Source organism: Coturnix japonica, chromosome 2 (assembly GCF_001577835.2).
Source record: "Coturnix japonica isolate 7356 chromosome 2, Coturnix japonica 2.1, whole genome shotgun sequence".
Lineage (NCBI taxonomy): Eukaryota > Metazoa > Chordata > Aves > Galliformes > Phasianidae > Coturnix > Coturnix japonica.
The window spans coordinates 21,813,736-21,830,407 of record NC_029517.1 but is presented as its reverse complement, the minus strand read 5'-3'; the positions used below and the strand labels follow the sequence as shown (position 1 = coordinate 21,830,407).

General features: G+C 40.6%; 1 protein-coding gene across 1 annotated transcript; it reads left to right on the top strand.

Annotated features, from left to right (window-relative positions):
• Positions 1-7,397: 7,397 nt before the first annotated feature.
• On the top strand, positions 7,398-16,177 carry PDK4 (pyruvate dehydrogenase kinase 4). Its single transcript, XM_015853647.2, has 11 exons — positions 7,398-7,652; positions 8,241-8,382; positions 9,099-9,170; positions 9,443-9,627; positions 10,089-10,178; positions 10,682-10,759; positions 11,325-11,401; positions 12,070-12,168; positions 12,302-12,412; positions 13,037-13,150; positions 13,872-16,177. Exons 1-11 carry the CDS (start codon positions 7,502-7,504, stop codon positions 14,001-14,003), a joined length of 1,251 nt encoding a protein of 416 aa, XP_015709133.1. The 5' UTR covers positions 7,398-7,501; the 3' UTR covers positions 14,004-16,177.
• Positions 16,178-16,672: the final 495 nt, after the last annotated feature.

Below are 16,672 nucleotides of genomic sequence, written 5' to 3'. Positions count from 1 at the left end.
GGTGCCTTTCCTATATAATTTTATATGTTCCCTCTGGGTCTTCTCTATTCCGAGGCCTTCAAGCATTTGGCACAAGATTTGAAACATGAACTGACTATAAAGGGCTGGAATTATCTGGATGTTTCAAAAGTACCGTTTCAGTCAGATTTCACTAGGAATGGTTAAACATGGAACACCCCCCTTTTTTATTTGAAAAGGAAAACTGGGAGTCAGAATGCTGTAATTCATCTATACACATGACCAGGGGCAGAAATGTATCCCACATTTTCAAAATGCAATGAAATTCAGGATGTTGGTCAAACCTGGCACATAATTTCCCAAGGTGAAATGTGTTCACCAATCTGATCTGAGACTCTCAGAGCTGCAGGGTCTCATGGCCCTTGTTAGGCAGCCGCAGCTGAGTCACACAAAATTACAGACTGCTTTAGAAAACGCAGTCCTCCAATCTGAGTTGTTCTCATGCAAAGTGTGGATCACGTTACAATACATTGTATTTCACAAGAGTAAAAAATGTAGTGAGGGCTTGACTAAGATTTTTTTCAATGGGAAATATAATAGAAGTTATTCCGTTAGTTCACTTTGACGCAATGATTGTTTTCAAGCCATTCAAGAAGGTCACCTTCAGTAAAATCACATTCTAGTTAGGACTCTAAAATCCAGCACGGATTTTACCTTTTAATTTAATACATACAGTTTAAAGATTCTGTGTTCCCATGCATGAGAGAAGATTCATGTTTACATCACTTAATGTGCATGCTCTATTCAAAGACTAAAAAACCTGTTGAAATAAATGCAGTTATCCTCATTTACTTCAGTGTAGCAGCACCCTTACAGTATCAGCATATCTAACTCAAATTATTGCTCTCATCTTGCAGGAGCTGCACATGTATTTCTCGATAACTTCCTTTCTGCTGTTTCTTTAGTTTCAGCCTATGGGCAGCTGCAAATAAGGATCAGGTTATGAAGCTTTTACAACAGACTGGAATGGGACACAGAGGGTTATGAAAAATTCATAACTCTTCCACAGTATTGAATGAATCAGAGTGTAAGATTATGTTCTTTTTAGGAATGAGGAAATCCCCGAGTATTCAAACCTATATAAATATATTTTAATAACAACTAGCCATGAAAAGGAAGGCTTGACAATTCAGCTGTAGTTGTGTGACTATAAAGGGAAACTGCAATGTTTCCCATCAGGGTATAAATGGAGATCTTAAACATCTCTAAAAATATGATTTTCTGTGTGCAGTGAAAACCCTATTGATATTAACTTTTCCTCCCCATTTAACCTCATAATTCAATTTGCCCCTCTGTTTCACAGATGGTGTCCTACAGCTTGTATGTAAAAATACTATTTCTTTCAAAAAAGGCTCTATGAAATCAATGCCTGCAAATAAACACTGTTTGTTTGTACTTAGGCACTGCTTTCCTGACAGGAGCAAAGGAAGGGCTGTATTTGCACATATTATGAACATCTTAAAAATAAATGAATGGATCAATTAAAACACTTCTTTCATCTTCTGGTGTTTTTGAGTGCCTAAAGTTTATCTCCCATGCAGAAACTAAATAACGTGTTGGTGAATACTTGTGTGTAAACTTCACTACCACAATGCATTTAGTGTGTGGGCATCATTTAAACCAGTGAAATCAAGAAAAATTAAACTAGTCATTGTCTTGGTTGCTTTGTTGGGTTTTTTATACATCACTTCACTTGAAATCTGGGAGATCAGATACCAGCACTGCTCTGACTGTTTTATCTTTCATTTCAGTGACTATTAGATGAGAACTACACCAAAGATTTAATTTGAATAAGTCAGTGCAGATAGAGTAACAAAGAAAAATTAAAGGGATTACAAGAAGAAAACAAACTCTGTGTGGTACAACTGTGTATTTTGTCAGTCTAATGAGCAAGAATAAAGCAATTCCACAAATACTTCAAAGCTTCCTTTCTTTTTTCGGCTGTTCTTGCTGTTCTAGCAACATTGGAGTTGATGGTTTACCCCTAATTAAATATCTATTCATTATATGACACAGAAATATTGCAGCACTTACTCAAAAACAATTACAGAACATTTGAATTATGCAGCATAACATTTTTTTCTTGTCCTGTCACTTTTCCAGGACTATTTTAATGTATATACTTCATTTTTATAAGTAACTACAGCCACTATGACTTAGCCTGTGGTTATGCACTTAATCAGATATGAAAAGTTCCATTAGCTTGCTGCGTGAATATCTTCTTACAGTATATTATGGGAATTCAGTATTGGGATAGCTACGAGTTCACACTTGAGTAATAACAGTCACAATGTTGCAAATAGGAAACAAAGTTCCTTTGGGTAGCCTGAAACATCAGCATCAAGAGGCGCTCTGGTAATGCCCAGGCACCCTGTATCTCTTTGGGAAGGATGATGGGATGACACCACAGGGATTCCTCTTCTGGTTGATGACTCTTGTATTAAATCCGTGCTTCCTGGACTATATTTCTCATTCAAGCCCCTATGTTAGGCATTAAATAAAATAAATCCTTCCAACTGGGGAAATAGAATGCTTTCTAAGATCACCCCCACACAAAATAACCTGGAATAGTGGCTCAAAGGTATTGTTCTGAGCAGAAATTCAGGCCATCACCTCCACTTCACCAACTGTCCTGCTATTGACAAACGTATTGAAGACAGCTTATAGAAAAGAATTAGCAACGCATCTCCACCCAGAGTGACCCCAGCTGGAAAAGAAAACCAGCAGGTGATTCAGTTCAAAACCCCAGACAGCTGCAAGGGATGCAGGTGAAGCTAGAACTCCTTCTAATAGTGCTAATCCAAAGCTGTTTGATTGAACCATCTTGTTTTATTAACTTCCTTATTTCTACAGAATTATATGTGTGTATGGGTATATATATGTGTGCATGTATGCGTATGTATATTTGTATAAGTACATGCACAGTCTTTTCTAATTCTGCTGAAGCACATCCAGTACTTAAAAGTCATACTGTCCCACTACCCTTCAGTTTTTTCTGGCTCTGCTCAAGCTGCTCACCTTTTCCTAGGAGCTCTTATCCAGGGCAGGGCTGTTCAGAGAACAGGCAGCCTTAGCCCACAGTGGCAGCTGTTCCAATGGCACTCTTTATTTTTCCCTCTATGTCAGCAGCTCTCACAGAGGATGACACACTCCCTCCCACGAGAACTATCAAGGTAGCAACTAAGACTAGAGAGGGCCTTTCTTGCCCATCTATATATACACTTAGGGGCAGCTCCCACCCATGTTGACAATTCACCTGTGTTTCTTCTGCGGTGGGATTCTTGGCTGAATATTGAACAACACTGAATATTGTTATTCTCTCATATAGTCAGCAGCTTCCTGAACTCACCAAGCAGCTTACTGCCCCATTGACAAGCCTTTCAACATAAATAGCATGAGTGAGGCATATTTTATCACAATTCGAGTCCCAGCCTTTTTCCTGAAGGGTACAGCTATACTCAGAACTGTTTTTCTCCCTCTTTCTTCACTCCCTACCCTCCTGGTTTGAAACAAATGCACCCAGTGCTGTAAAAACATTTTGGATAAGCAAGCCTGAAACCAGCAAAACCATCTCCCTTCTCCCTGATTGTAAAGCAGTTAACACAACATTTCAGGCATGAATTTCAAAGGTAGGGAAGCAGAAAGAAAGGCATCTCCCACTGTGGCCCCTCAGTTGCTACGTGCATGCTGGAAGATGTTCCCAGCACACAGCCCACTGCTGGCCAGAGCTCTGGCAGTAAAACGATCCAGATACTGTACTGTTGACTCCAGGAAGATATGAACAGGCGGGGAGAACAGCGCAAGCGCTGAGCAGCGTGACCTTTCCCTCAGTGAACGCGGGCGGCAGGGGCAGCCAGCAGCCTGTTTGTGTGCCGCAGCACCAACTTTCACCTACTTCTGCTATTTTGATCGCGTTGGGAGCCCTCGGCAGCTCCTGTGGCTGCAGCGGCGGGTGACAGAAAGATGAGAACAGGAAGATATGAGCCTTGTTCGTAAGGCTATTTCTGTCCTTTTTTTTCCACTCAAAGGAACAAGTAAACATTTAGAAAACAAATGTGTTCCTGGTTTAAAGTATCAAACTGGTCACATAAATGCAGACCCACACACAGGGTGGGTGCTTGGCCCTTGGGTGCTGCTGGAAGTTTCACTGTGTGTGGCAAGTACACCTCATGCCCTTCAGTCAGCAGATGTTCCTTCCACTGACGTTCAGAACTTCCTGGTGGCACTATTAATTTCCAGCCCGACGCACTGCTCATTCTAGGTCATTGTTTGTGCTTACTTACAAATGTTGAATCAGAGGTTGGCTTTGTCCCTAGTAGAAGATGTGTGGGGAGGTTAGTCTGGTTTCCTAAAAGAAAGAACTTCAGTATTGCCTGTTCACCTGTTTGCCAAGCCATCCCTCCCAACCACTGACCCATTTCAACCTAATTTGAATAGATAATTTCTCACAGACTTCCTGCAAACTGGCAGATGATTTAGGTACCTGCTGAAATTTTGTTCCACACTGTGCAAAGAATAGGGGAAATTCAGCCATTTCATTCATTCTGCTGGGGTGCAACAACCCTGCCAGTTGACATCACATTCATTCTGGCTGGTCAGGAGAGAGGTCTCACCCCAGTGTGGTCTCTAGTGCTGTTGGTAGGTGGGTTGGGAAGGGCAGCCTTCCATTTGTGTCCCCACAGATAAACAGGTAGGGCTAAATCAGCCAAGACACTTTCTATGAGACCTCAGCAACACGAGTTCCAGTCATATATTCTGGCCAGCTGGGAGCACTGCTCTGACCTAAATAAAGCACACTGTGTCTTTGGCACCCAGGGTGGCATTTACTAACACTGAGGAGTGGGATAGCTAACCGTGATGGGTGACATTTAGGGGACAAATGGACAGGAACCCGAGCTTCCAACATTTGACTGCTATGGATGTCAATGCTGTGCAAAATAATAATAATAAAATGTTAACTCAGCTCCATTTTCTTAAGGATAGCCAACAAAACATGGCTGTGATTGAGCAACTGAGACCATTATCATTACCTTTTCAAAACATCTCAGGGTAGTTCAGAAGAGGATAATTAGAATACCAAAATGACAGAAATAAGATTGTATCAAATGAATGCTGCGGTTCAGATCCTGACACTGTTCTTCACTATCAAAACCATTTTCTCTAAACATCAGCACCTTGTTGTGTGCACTGGGGCTTCAAGAGGAGGAGGAAATGGCAGTACTGTAGTTAGGACAGCTTGGGAAGTTACTTCAAGTGGTTTAACTTTCACATCCTGGCCTTCACATGCTGTTTGGCTGATAATGAATCCTGATTCAGTGTTACCTTTTCACATAAAAGTTAGCTTTCTTGGACAGCATTCAGGACATTCTTAACAACTGTGTCCCAAATACTTCAATTCTGTTCACACAAATGTAAAATCATATTGCTCAGAATGCACTCTGCTGCATCATCTCTCATATGAAGAATAAGAAGCAAATTTGCATGATAAAGGAGACACATTTCTTCCGGAATAATAGAACTTTGTTAGTTGAAGAGCTGCTGGTATATAAAATCTTTGTAGAAGTCTGTGTTGTTTTGAGGAACACCCAAGGTTTGAATGATGGGAGCCTTGCACTGTTTGGTAGGCAATGTTTCCTATATTTCCTGCATTTGACTAAAAGGAAAAGAAGGGGGAAAAAAGGGTTTCTGTATTGAAAAAAGTAAACAACAGAAATTATTTCCAGGAAGCATTTTTCTATTCAGAATAGGGTCTGTAATAAGCCTACTTACAGAGGTAATTCAAGGTGTTTATATTAACCACAGTCAGCTCACCAGCAGATTAAAATGAAGTGTCTCAGTAGTAACAGAAACAGAGACCTTATAAACAAGAATAACGTCCGAGTGCACAGAACTTTCTTGATTCAAATTTGACTGCAAAGCGTTAGCCTTGAAAATCCTGCTTCCCCTTCATTGGTAGCTCCAGGAAGAGTATAAAAGAAAACAAAAACTGCCACTCTCACATTCTGTAACTGAAACCACATTGTAGGTTATTTTCCCTTCCATGAATCATCTACAGCTTGCAGGTAAAAGAAGTTTAACAGTCAAAAGCAGAACCCCAATGTTCTTTCCCAAATTTTCAACTTCTGGCAAACACTGGAAAAATCAACGAGGTTATGTTTGTTATGATTAGATATCTTCATTTTGCCTCATTACACATTTTCATATGCCAACATTCTGTCATTCTGGTAAAAAAACTTGATCAATCTGATGGAAAAATAACAGAGTAATTACCCCGTGGGGAGCAATAAAACAATAAAAGAACAGGTAGAAGAGAAAGCAGGGATAATAGACATAATGACTAGGAAGACAAAAATGAGATAAAGGTTCAAAAAAATGAGAAGCTAAGTGTTTTCCTCTGCATGGTAAAGTCTATGGAGTTCTTTTTAGGAAATCTTCCTTCCCATGAAAGAGTATGTATATTTGTGTATGGAGATGTATATAGAAGTGTATGTTTATTGCTACGTGGTCCCACTGTTAAGATTTGGGATGCCAGGAACTCCTCTGCTGAAGGTTGTGTTATTAAAACTGCCTATAGTGCTGTAGCCTGAACTTAGTAAAATATCGACCAGGTTGGGGATCAAAGTTCTCCCTTCTTTGAAGAGATGCACAGACTTTTCCCAGCCCCTCTGCGACTGTGGAACATTGGCTAACAGTGAGAGAGCAGTTTGGTCCATTAGTTTCCAGGTCAGCTCTAGAAAAAGTGCGGGCTATTGGAGCTTTGGGACCAGTGCGTCACCAAAGCAGCTGGCCGCAGAGATTTGGCCACTATTAATCCTGGTCACGATGATGACCTACACGTCAAACACTGAATCACGGGGTTAAGTTAGAATTTTGCTCCCTATGCAATTCAATGATCCCAGACTTTTAATAATTCCATGCTAGCAACCCCTGGGCTGACTGCAAGGCAGAGTCTGCAAATGTTACCATGTTTTCCTTTTTTGCTAACGGTGGGCACCTGAGTGCTTCAGGGCCGGTAGTGCAGCTGGAGCTGGGACCAAGGGCCGCGTTTAGCCCTTGGTAACATCCAGGCAGGGGACAGGGGCAGGGGCTCGGCCGGTCCCCGAGCTCCGCAGCCAGTGCTGAGCCCTCGGGTCTCAGCGAGGCTGCACGGGGCTGACATTGCCCTGTCACCAAGGTCAGCGGGCACGGCGCTGCGCCAGGGCACGGAGCGGCCCGGTGGTACTGTCACTTCCCCACGAGGCTGGCGACACGCCACCGCGAACGGGACAGGGCGTGCAAGGGGGGGCCGCCAGCTGCCGTCACGAGCCTCTGGACTCCGTCGGCGGGGCGGGGAGGGACCTGCGGAGCACCGCCCCCCGCGGGGGTAAATAGAGGCGGCACGTGAAGGTGCCCCCATAGGCAGAGGGGCAGAGAGAGCCCAGCTAGTGCTCAGCGCCTCTACAACTGACTGATCGAGTATCCCCCGACCGCCAGCTCTGCAGCCATGAAGGCCGCCCGCATCGCCTTGCGCACCGCTGTGCCCCTGACCGGGTCCGGGTCCGGCAGCGTCCGCAGCAGCCGCTTGCCGCGGGAGGTGGAGCAGTTCTCCCGTTTCTCGCCGTCCCCGCTCTCCATCAAGCAGCTGCTGGACTTCGGTGAGAGCACAGGGGCGGCGGTCAGCCCGGGGCTGTGGGGGTGGTGTGGGGGGGCTCGGGGCGAGCTGAGGGTGACCCGGGGCTGTCCCCCCTCGGCGGTGCTGGCCGTGCTGAGGGGAGGTGGGATGCGCTGCGACTCTGTTAGGGGTTGTTAATGGGGTGTGGGAGGCGGTAGTTAATCGGCTGATGGATGTTTTCGCGTTCTGCGGCGCACGTTATTAAGGAGGAGTCATTAAGTTTGTTCTGAAGGAGCGAACAGGCTGTACCCAGATCCGATTACGAAGCTGGCAGCTGTGGGCTGTGCTGTTCACGTGGCACGGTCGAACCAAAGTGTTTACAAAGGCTGGAGAGCTTCGGCAGGATTACAGCGTCACCACTGCTTCCCTCCGTCAAAATAAGAAGTGCAGAAGTATGGAAGTGTCTTGCTGTCACACAAACACAGCAGATGTGTACACACATAGAGCTGGCTGCTGATCACATACTTCATTGCAATCATTATAGTACTGCAGTCTGGAAAGATGGCAGTTTGAACTTGTGTACCAAAGAAAAATAGTTTTCCAACGTGCTTTTCTTGGATTTGTTTTATAGGCTCGACAAATGGGTGTGAAAGGACTTCCTTTGCTTTCTTGCGACAAGAACTCCCTGTGAGGTTTGCGAACATACTGAGAGAAATTGAGCTCCTTCCTGATAAACTGCTCAGCACCCCATCCGTGCAGTTAGTGAAAAGCTGGTAAGTGAAAATGACCCGGACTGAGCTTGCAAAATAACACTGATTCAACACCTTAGTTGTCGTTGATGCTTTTGAGTAATAGAAGGCAGTAACAAAATAAGCAGGGGATGCAGTTAATTCATCAGAGCTGAATTATAAGCTGTAAGGCTTCCATTCTATAGCAAATGGCCTCGACCTGTGAGGTGTTGATCATTCAATTAACATCACCTCTTTAGTGGGCAGTAATTGGATCAGAATTAACCTTGTTCTACTGGTACAATTGCATCACGTGCATAAAGAGCAAAAGTGTTAGAGTAAGATCCAGAAACTGTTCTTAATCTAGTAAACTACAGTAGTGCTTTTGCAATTTGCGTCAAGGCTGTCAGATGTCATTAGCAAAGAGGCTCAAGTACTTAGCTTGTGTCAAAGCTGATCAGACCTAGAAACATTTTTGCTCAGGTGCTTTCCTAATGTTGATCTTCTTTCAAACTGCCTTTCTTAACATCTTGAATTGTAAGAGAAGTCGATGTTACTACAGTGGTGTTTTAAATACTGTTCTGCGTGTAGTAAGCACAAGAAGGCTTGTGTGACTTCTAGGATTCAGGCAGAAGTGACCATCTGTGTTCCTGTACTTAGGTGGAGCTTTGTTAAGATTTATGACTTGAACTAGACATTGATAATCTTGTTTCTACTAATAAAAATCAACTGATAGCATGTTTCTTTTGTGTTTTCAATAGGTACATCCAAAGTCTAATGGAGCTGGTTGAGTTCCATCAGAAGAACCCAAATGACCAAAAAGTCTTATCTGAGTAAGCTTTCAGTTTATTTCATTGACCTCTTGAACATGCACTTGATTTTCCACAATGTAGTCACTTTGGAATGACCATTGTCCTGAGCTGAAGTTGATAATCTAGTATGAAGTGCTGGGCACAGAGCAAGCTGGTAGTATTTCTGATTAAGTTAAGCAATGCTTCTCATATTAAGACTCTTTCAGTTATCTGTTCTGCTTAATTAGATATTAACTTTATACTTGCTTCCATGTAGTCTTAGAGTGATGTTCTAATACAACTTTTTAATCTAGTTTTATAGATACATTAATTAGAGTTCGGAACAGACATCATGACGTAATCCCTACAATGGCACAAGGAGTAATTGAATACAAAGATACGTTTAAAGTAGATCCTGTCACCAATCAAAACATTCAGTACTTTTTGGATCGTTTTTACATGAGCCGCATTTCCACCCGGATGCTGATGAACCAACACAGTAAGTAGGAAATCTTATCTGTGGAAAGTCTTCATAGAACCGTGCAACAGTTTGGCTTGGGAGGGACCTTAAGGATCCTCTAGTTCCAACTTCTGTCTTCAGCCACATGAAAAACAACTGAATGTAAGCACAGCTCAGAACTGTCAGAGAGATCTGTTTCAGATGGCTTTGTGAGACACTGAGAAGTTAGACTGTGTGACTTAAAGTAATGGGGGAGCTTACAACTAGTCTGTAGTCTAGAAAGTAAAGTCTCATTTGGAAGATGAGGCAATTCTTTTGCATTTGAGAAGCCCTTATATTTTGAACTGCACACAAGTCTGCTGCCAGTAGATTGCCTTTTTAAATCTAAAAAGGCATAAACAGTACTCATATGATTGTCTGCTGTGATTATACTCAATATAACATTGTATTATAGTATGGCAAGTGTAATTAAGTACAGTATTTGTTTTCATCCAAAACAGCCCTTCTTTTTGATGATAAATCCGGATCAGGTCACCCGAGGCACATTGGGAGTATTGATCCTTGCTGTGATGTCGTTGAAGTAGTGAATGGTAAGTGTTCTGATGCCATTAACGTGATCAGCATTTGGCTGCAGGTAGTTTGGGTAGGCAGTGTATGAAGTGTAAGACGTTGAATTTCTTGTTGAAACAGTTGAAAACAGTCTGTTGAAACATCAGCTTTTGTAGTATATAATATATAAAGTACCGGTTAAAAAAGTAGCAGGCCTAGCAATTGTCAGATATGGTAGGAGTGAGTTAAAATCATCTGTAGTGTTGAAATCAACACTACCTAACCTTATATAATACTCCAGATACATCTGTTTTACAGAATCACCAAATTGTACTGAAAAATTTGCCTGTGCTGCTGTAACATCCTGTTTAGTCTCAGTTTCAGTGCACGCAGTGGATGCAGCATTATCATGCCCTGTAAAGCAAAGACTTATAGTCTGTATCACCTTAGCAGCTATCACAGTTAGAAGTTGTACGTTGCCATGCATTAGAATGCTCTGCAGCATGCAATGCTCCATTTCACATACTTTACTTAAATATTTCAGATGCTTTTCAAAGTTCCAAGATGCTGTGTGACCAGTACTACTTAACGTCTCCAGAACTGAAACTTAATCAAGTAAATGGTAAGAAGAGGGCTTATGTCTTATATGTTATTGTAGCCAAATCAATGCCTTTAATGAATCAAAAAACGCTCATTACTATAGCCATGACAGTTCATACCATTTGACTTGTGTTGTGGTATTTCTTCTCTGCTTTGTTACTGTCACCTCACATAAGCTTTTGTGTCAGGTGTCTCTGCATCTTAAACACGAGATTTCCTGAGATTATATTTACAAATTTGAGTACAAAGCTAGTCTGTACTTAAACATAAGTCCTCAGAGAGGAGCTGTGTATCTGGGGTAGGAAGAGTCTGTCTACTGACTGAAAAATGCAGGTTCTAGTCTATGCTGTCAGCATGTGGGATCTTAAATGGTGTCCTAACCTCTAAAATCCCTTCCATGTGGAATGGAATTAATAATTATTAAGCTGGTGATGATTATTACCTAAACAAAATTGTTCAGTTGGGAGGAAACGTCCAAAATTTAGACATTTTCTTTTACCGCATAACTTGCTTAATGTAAAATTTGGGTGCAGTACCAAAGACAAACAGAACTATCCTAAGTTTTGGTTGTCTTTCTCTTCCTCTAGGTAAATTTCCGGGAGAGCCAATTAACATTGTCTATGTTCCATCTCATCTTTTTCACATGCTCTTTGAGCTCTTTAAGGTATGTCAGTATGTGTTGTTGCTTCCTTCAGTCTTCTGAGCAGGAGCTTCAGTATTGTTCTATAGCTATATTTGAATGGAGTTTTTGCATGGGACAGTGGGATTTATAAAAACTTATTATCTTACTATGTGAGAAAAGAAATATTTTCTAGGAAAATATTTGGATGCTTTCACATAGTGGTAGCAACGGGGACAGGGTATGGTAGAGGGAGTAAGTGGTACATGGGGTTGTGACAGCCACAGAGCAGTTCTGCTATGTGTTAAGTAGTGCATTTTGAAGTAGTAAATAGTGCTGGACTAGTGTCCTGTCAACATGGGGTGCTGGGTTCTGGCTGTTTATAATGACTACTGAACTCAGTTTTTCCCCTAGACGCATACTGACTTCAAAGGGTGTGAGTTTATTTAACTTAGATTTGCCTGGCTAGATGTTGGCAAAAACTCATCTTTCAAAAAAAAAGAAGTAATCTTTCTAAATGTGGAGAGGTATTTTAAGTGTGAAAGCTCCTGCTCTTCATATGTAATGTAAGTTGCAAAGTGTTTCTTAAAGCAAGGCAGTGGTAGTAATTGGTGATAACTGTGCTTAACTTCCGTGAGGTAATAGGAATATTAAAATAATTTTATTTTAATGCATAGATTCAACACTGATAATGGCAACCTTTATTTCCGTAGAATTCAATGAGGGCAACAGTTGAATTTCAAGAAAACAGTCCTTCCCTCTCTCCAGTTGAAGTAACAGTTGTTCTAGGACAAGAAGACCTGGCCATTAAGGTATCTCCTTGGCCATCTACTATATGGCCTTAACGTAATCCTTATGATTGCATGTGCTGTGGCAAGTTCCATTAGAATTTGCCACAAGTTCTGTGACAATGATCCAAGTTAACTTTATTTTCCTTTAAATCAGATCTCTGACAGAGGAGGTGGTGTTCCAGTAAGGAAAATTGAGCAGCTGTTTAGCTACATGTATTCCACAGCACCACGGCCAACTATGGATGATGGTAGACAAACTCCTCTGGTAAGATGATTTCAATGCTCAAGTTGCTATAAGTATTGGGCAGGTTAATAATAAATAATGAACAGTCTACCTTATTGCTTTGTAGGGTCTGCAAAGATTGAGCCTCATAGATAAGAATTAACATTCTATGAAATAAATTTAATAGCTAGCTCAATGAATGTGCCTTCAAAGGTATAAACAGAGATGGATGTTCTAACCTAATATGGTTTTTCTTCTTCTCCAATTATGATAATTTACTTGATCTTCATTCTCATTGTCATCAAACTTACTGGAAGTGCTGTCTTTACAAAGGCAAGCAAAATGGGATAAGTTAAGTTTTGTACTAGTAGATACCTAACACTAATCAAGCTGTACTAGTGTGAAAACTGGACAAGGAAAAAGCAGATGTGTAATGTGTGAAAGTAAGACTTGGGTGTATCTACATCTTCTCAATGGAGATTCTTTTTAAACAGTCAATTTCCATATGAAACTGTTTAGAGGTCTTTTCTAAGTGGTCTTAGGAAAGAGATCTTAGAAGTCCAAAGTGCAAAGGACTTTCAAAGTCTAGGGTCTCCGGAAATTTTCTGGCTATTAATTTCTCAGTCTTAAGAGCTAACACAGTTCATTTTGTACTGTACTTTTTAGGCTGGCTTTGGATATGGCTTGCCAATTTCCCGTCTATATGCCAAATACTTCCAAGGAGACTTAAATCTTTACTCTATCTGTGGTTATGGAACAGATGCTATTATCTACTTGAAGGTATGTATTTTGATTGCATAAAACTAAATAAACATTAGTAATAATCGTTAATGCAGTAAAGTGACTACTTCAACATCATGCTATAGGTGAATGAATTCTCTGATGAATAGAAAAACTATTTCTAAAGAAATGCCAGTATGTTTAAATGAGCTGTTTTTTTGTTGATGTTCAAGATACTTAGCTGTATCTTGAGTAAATACTGATGAGAGCCTGAAATCAAATTCAGAGGTTGTTCTCTTGGGTAGATTTGATGTCTCCTAGTTTATAGAATAGAAAGTATGAAGACAAAGTGAAATGACAGAAATTAGATGTGAGTTGCAGATATTGTTTCCCTTACTGTTCTTTCTTTGCTCTGACAAGAAAGTCTATGTAAACTAATCATGAAAGAGTCTGCATAAGCCCTTTGCTGCAGAATATGTAGGTAGGGAAGGATCACATTTTGAAGTTTCTCTGTAGTTCTGTGTATTTCTTTTAGTGCTTTCAGGGTTATTTTGAAAACAGGTAACAGAATACCTTCTAAAGCCTGTACAAATGCATAAACATGACCTGGTGTTACTGCATTTGTCCTGCAAAGTTTAGGTTGTGAACTTAGGTACAAGAGCAAGTTAACGGTTGCAGCTATTACAGAAATGTTTGTGTAAATTTACTTTGTGGTGTCGCTTTATTATTCCTTGATGTATACTGCATGAATTTTCTCAGTGTAATTTCTATTTCTTTTTAGGCCCTATCAACAGAATCAGTGGAAAAACTTCCAGTTTTTAACAAATCTGCTTCCAAACATTACCAAACAACTTCAGAGGCAGGTGACTGGTGCATCCCAAGCAAAGGCCCAAGGCAGACTGCAACTCTCTGAAGGGAAGTGGATACTAAAGGCATCCAAGGGGATCAAGCTGGCTTATCAGAGACTAGTGTTTGGAAGTACTCATCTACTTCCAAACAAGCAAGTTCTTCCGCTGCAGGACTGGAAGAAGAGGAAGAAGCTAAAGATGTTATAGCCTAGTCTGTATACATTAAATGTAAAATCTTGCTGTGAACTTCAAGCTGAGGAAAATAGAAATGCATATATGTCTTTAAAGAAGAGATATGTGTATAGAGGAAACTCAGGCTATTTTTGTTGTGATCAAAGACTTTATGTGGTAGAGAGGTGTGCAATTTAAGTCCTGTCTAATGCTTGAATTTTGATACTGATAAATATATCAGTTAAGCTGGTACCTATTCTAGGAGAAAAATATATATCAGCAGCTCATCTTGCAGAACTCCTCAGGTCAATAGACGTACCTGTACTTAAAAGCTGCATTTAGAACATCTGGAAGATATCCTTTCTCTTGGCTGTCAGACTGCCGTGTTATAAGCATCATCCTAATAGACCCTGACCAGGAAGGAGGGAGGGAGACAGTGTTTTCCACACATAAGGAAGTCATGTCTTAACAAAAGAAGCAACCTTATATATTCTAGTAATCATTCTTAAGTAATGTCTTGCTCTGAGTTGCACTCCATTTTGTGTTTTATCAAGCTGTTAATGGAAAAGCCAGTGAAGTAAGGCTCCTGTGCATAAGGTAACTAAGAGATTTTAATGAAGCAGCTTGGTATTAACAGCCATGAGGCTGGCTTACATCTAGCCTATATCTCAGTGCTCAGGAAAGTATGTGCCAAGTAAGTTAGGTTTTTCCAGGAACTGAAGTCAGATGTGCAAGTTGAAATGAAAGGTTTTGGTGATGGTGTGTTATGTGAGCATGACATGGGAAACAGCATATTTAAAATGTTATCCCGTGATTCTTTTTTGTCAGTCTGTTAGATAACCAGCAGGTTCAGTGCACTAAACCAAAATCTGTCTACTACCATCTTTGTCAACTATGTATTGGACCACATTGTCTAAAGGTGTATGGGGATTTGACACCTTGTGAGCTGTGATGAGCACTGACAGACTATTGGGTTTTCAGGAAGAGTGGTGTTGGGAGTAGAATGTTCTAAGAACTGTTCTTTGTAGTGGAAGGATCTTAGGAAATGAGACTGAAAACATCAACTGCACTGATAACTTTTATGAAATGCCATAGGGGAATTGCCACAAGAGGAGTGCCAGTGGGAGAGAGCTGTCGAGGAAATAGTCCATTCTTAGTAAGCTTCTACCTTTCTTCCCTATGTGGATTTTTTTTTTTTCCCCTCCTCATAAGTGAAGTAATGGAATTTACTTAAAGTAATGGAAGTTTCTCATCTGGACAGTCAAGGTTCATCAGGGCTGTATAATGTTACTTGAATTATTGACTAACTAGCATCATTATCTTAACTGTATATGATGATTGGAAGAAAGTTGCAAGTACAGTATTTAAAGCATCCTGCTCAGTGATGTGACATTATTCCAAAGCAGATTTGTATTTGTTGGGAAGAAATCTACTCTACAGTCTACTATGAATAGCAAATGCGATATATGAATAGCATGTGAGAGAAAGCTAGATCTACCTTTTGTGTTCTGAAAGCTTCTTGGGGGTAGATTTTTTCAATGGAAAATAAAGTAGTATTCTGTTCACTTATTTCTAATAGGAAGTTTAGAAGTAATGGTGATAATTACTGAGCATATTGACTTAAATACTGCACTGAGGCAACTCTTACCACAGTGAATAAGCTGCAATCACCAAAGGTCACCAGTTCAGGAATATTTTCACTCACTCAGTGAATGAAATGGATACCAAAACTGAAATATCTTTCTCTAGAAAATACAGGTGTGAAAAAACTGCTTTCACTGCCATAATATACTTGAATACTTTGACCTTGTATTGAATATGAGGTCACAAAATATGCCTAGATTGTTATTAAGTAAATACAGTACCTCTTTGCACTCAGTAATGTTTGGATGTGATTTATGATCTTGTGATAGACTGTAGATCTGTAACATTGCAGCTTCAAGCTGCAGTAGCTGAAGCTGTGTCTGTCTTAAAAGCATCTGATGCATGTGGGTGCTGTAAATGAATGTCTGTAATAGCACTTGCAAATATGGGCTTTCTGGATAAGTATAATCTCAAAAGTTCTATATGCAGAACATAGAACGAAGACAAATGTGTGTAGCACTTAAGGAAACCTTATGGAGACTCCTTTAGTATTAAACAACTCATTAAGGGCTATCTGCCTAGATAAAATGCTAATTTTTTCAGCCTCTACTAAATTTTTATTTCTGGAAATAGAGGTGTAGTTTTAAGCCTTTTACTTGTTTGTAGATACTGAAGTAATTTTGTAATAAAACCTTTCTAATGATTGTATAGTGTCTTTCTTTCTAATGATTGTATAGTGTCTTTATTTCTGTGAAGGAGTACGCTGCATGCATAGTTCAATTTGAAGTTTCAAGAGACATCAGACCTGCCCTATGTGATGTAGTTTCAGGTTGTGAAGCAGTCAAGTCTGCAGTTAAAACAACTGTTTTAAGCCTCAGTTTTGTTACCATGAAAACTTTGTCTCACTTGCTGGCGCAAAAGCAACATACGGTACACAGTGACTTGCTTAAGGAACCTTAACTGGGGGGGGGGGGGGGGG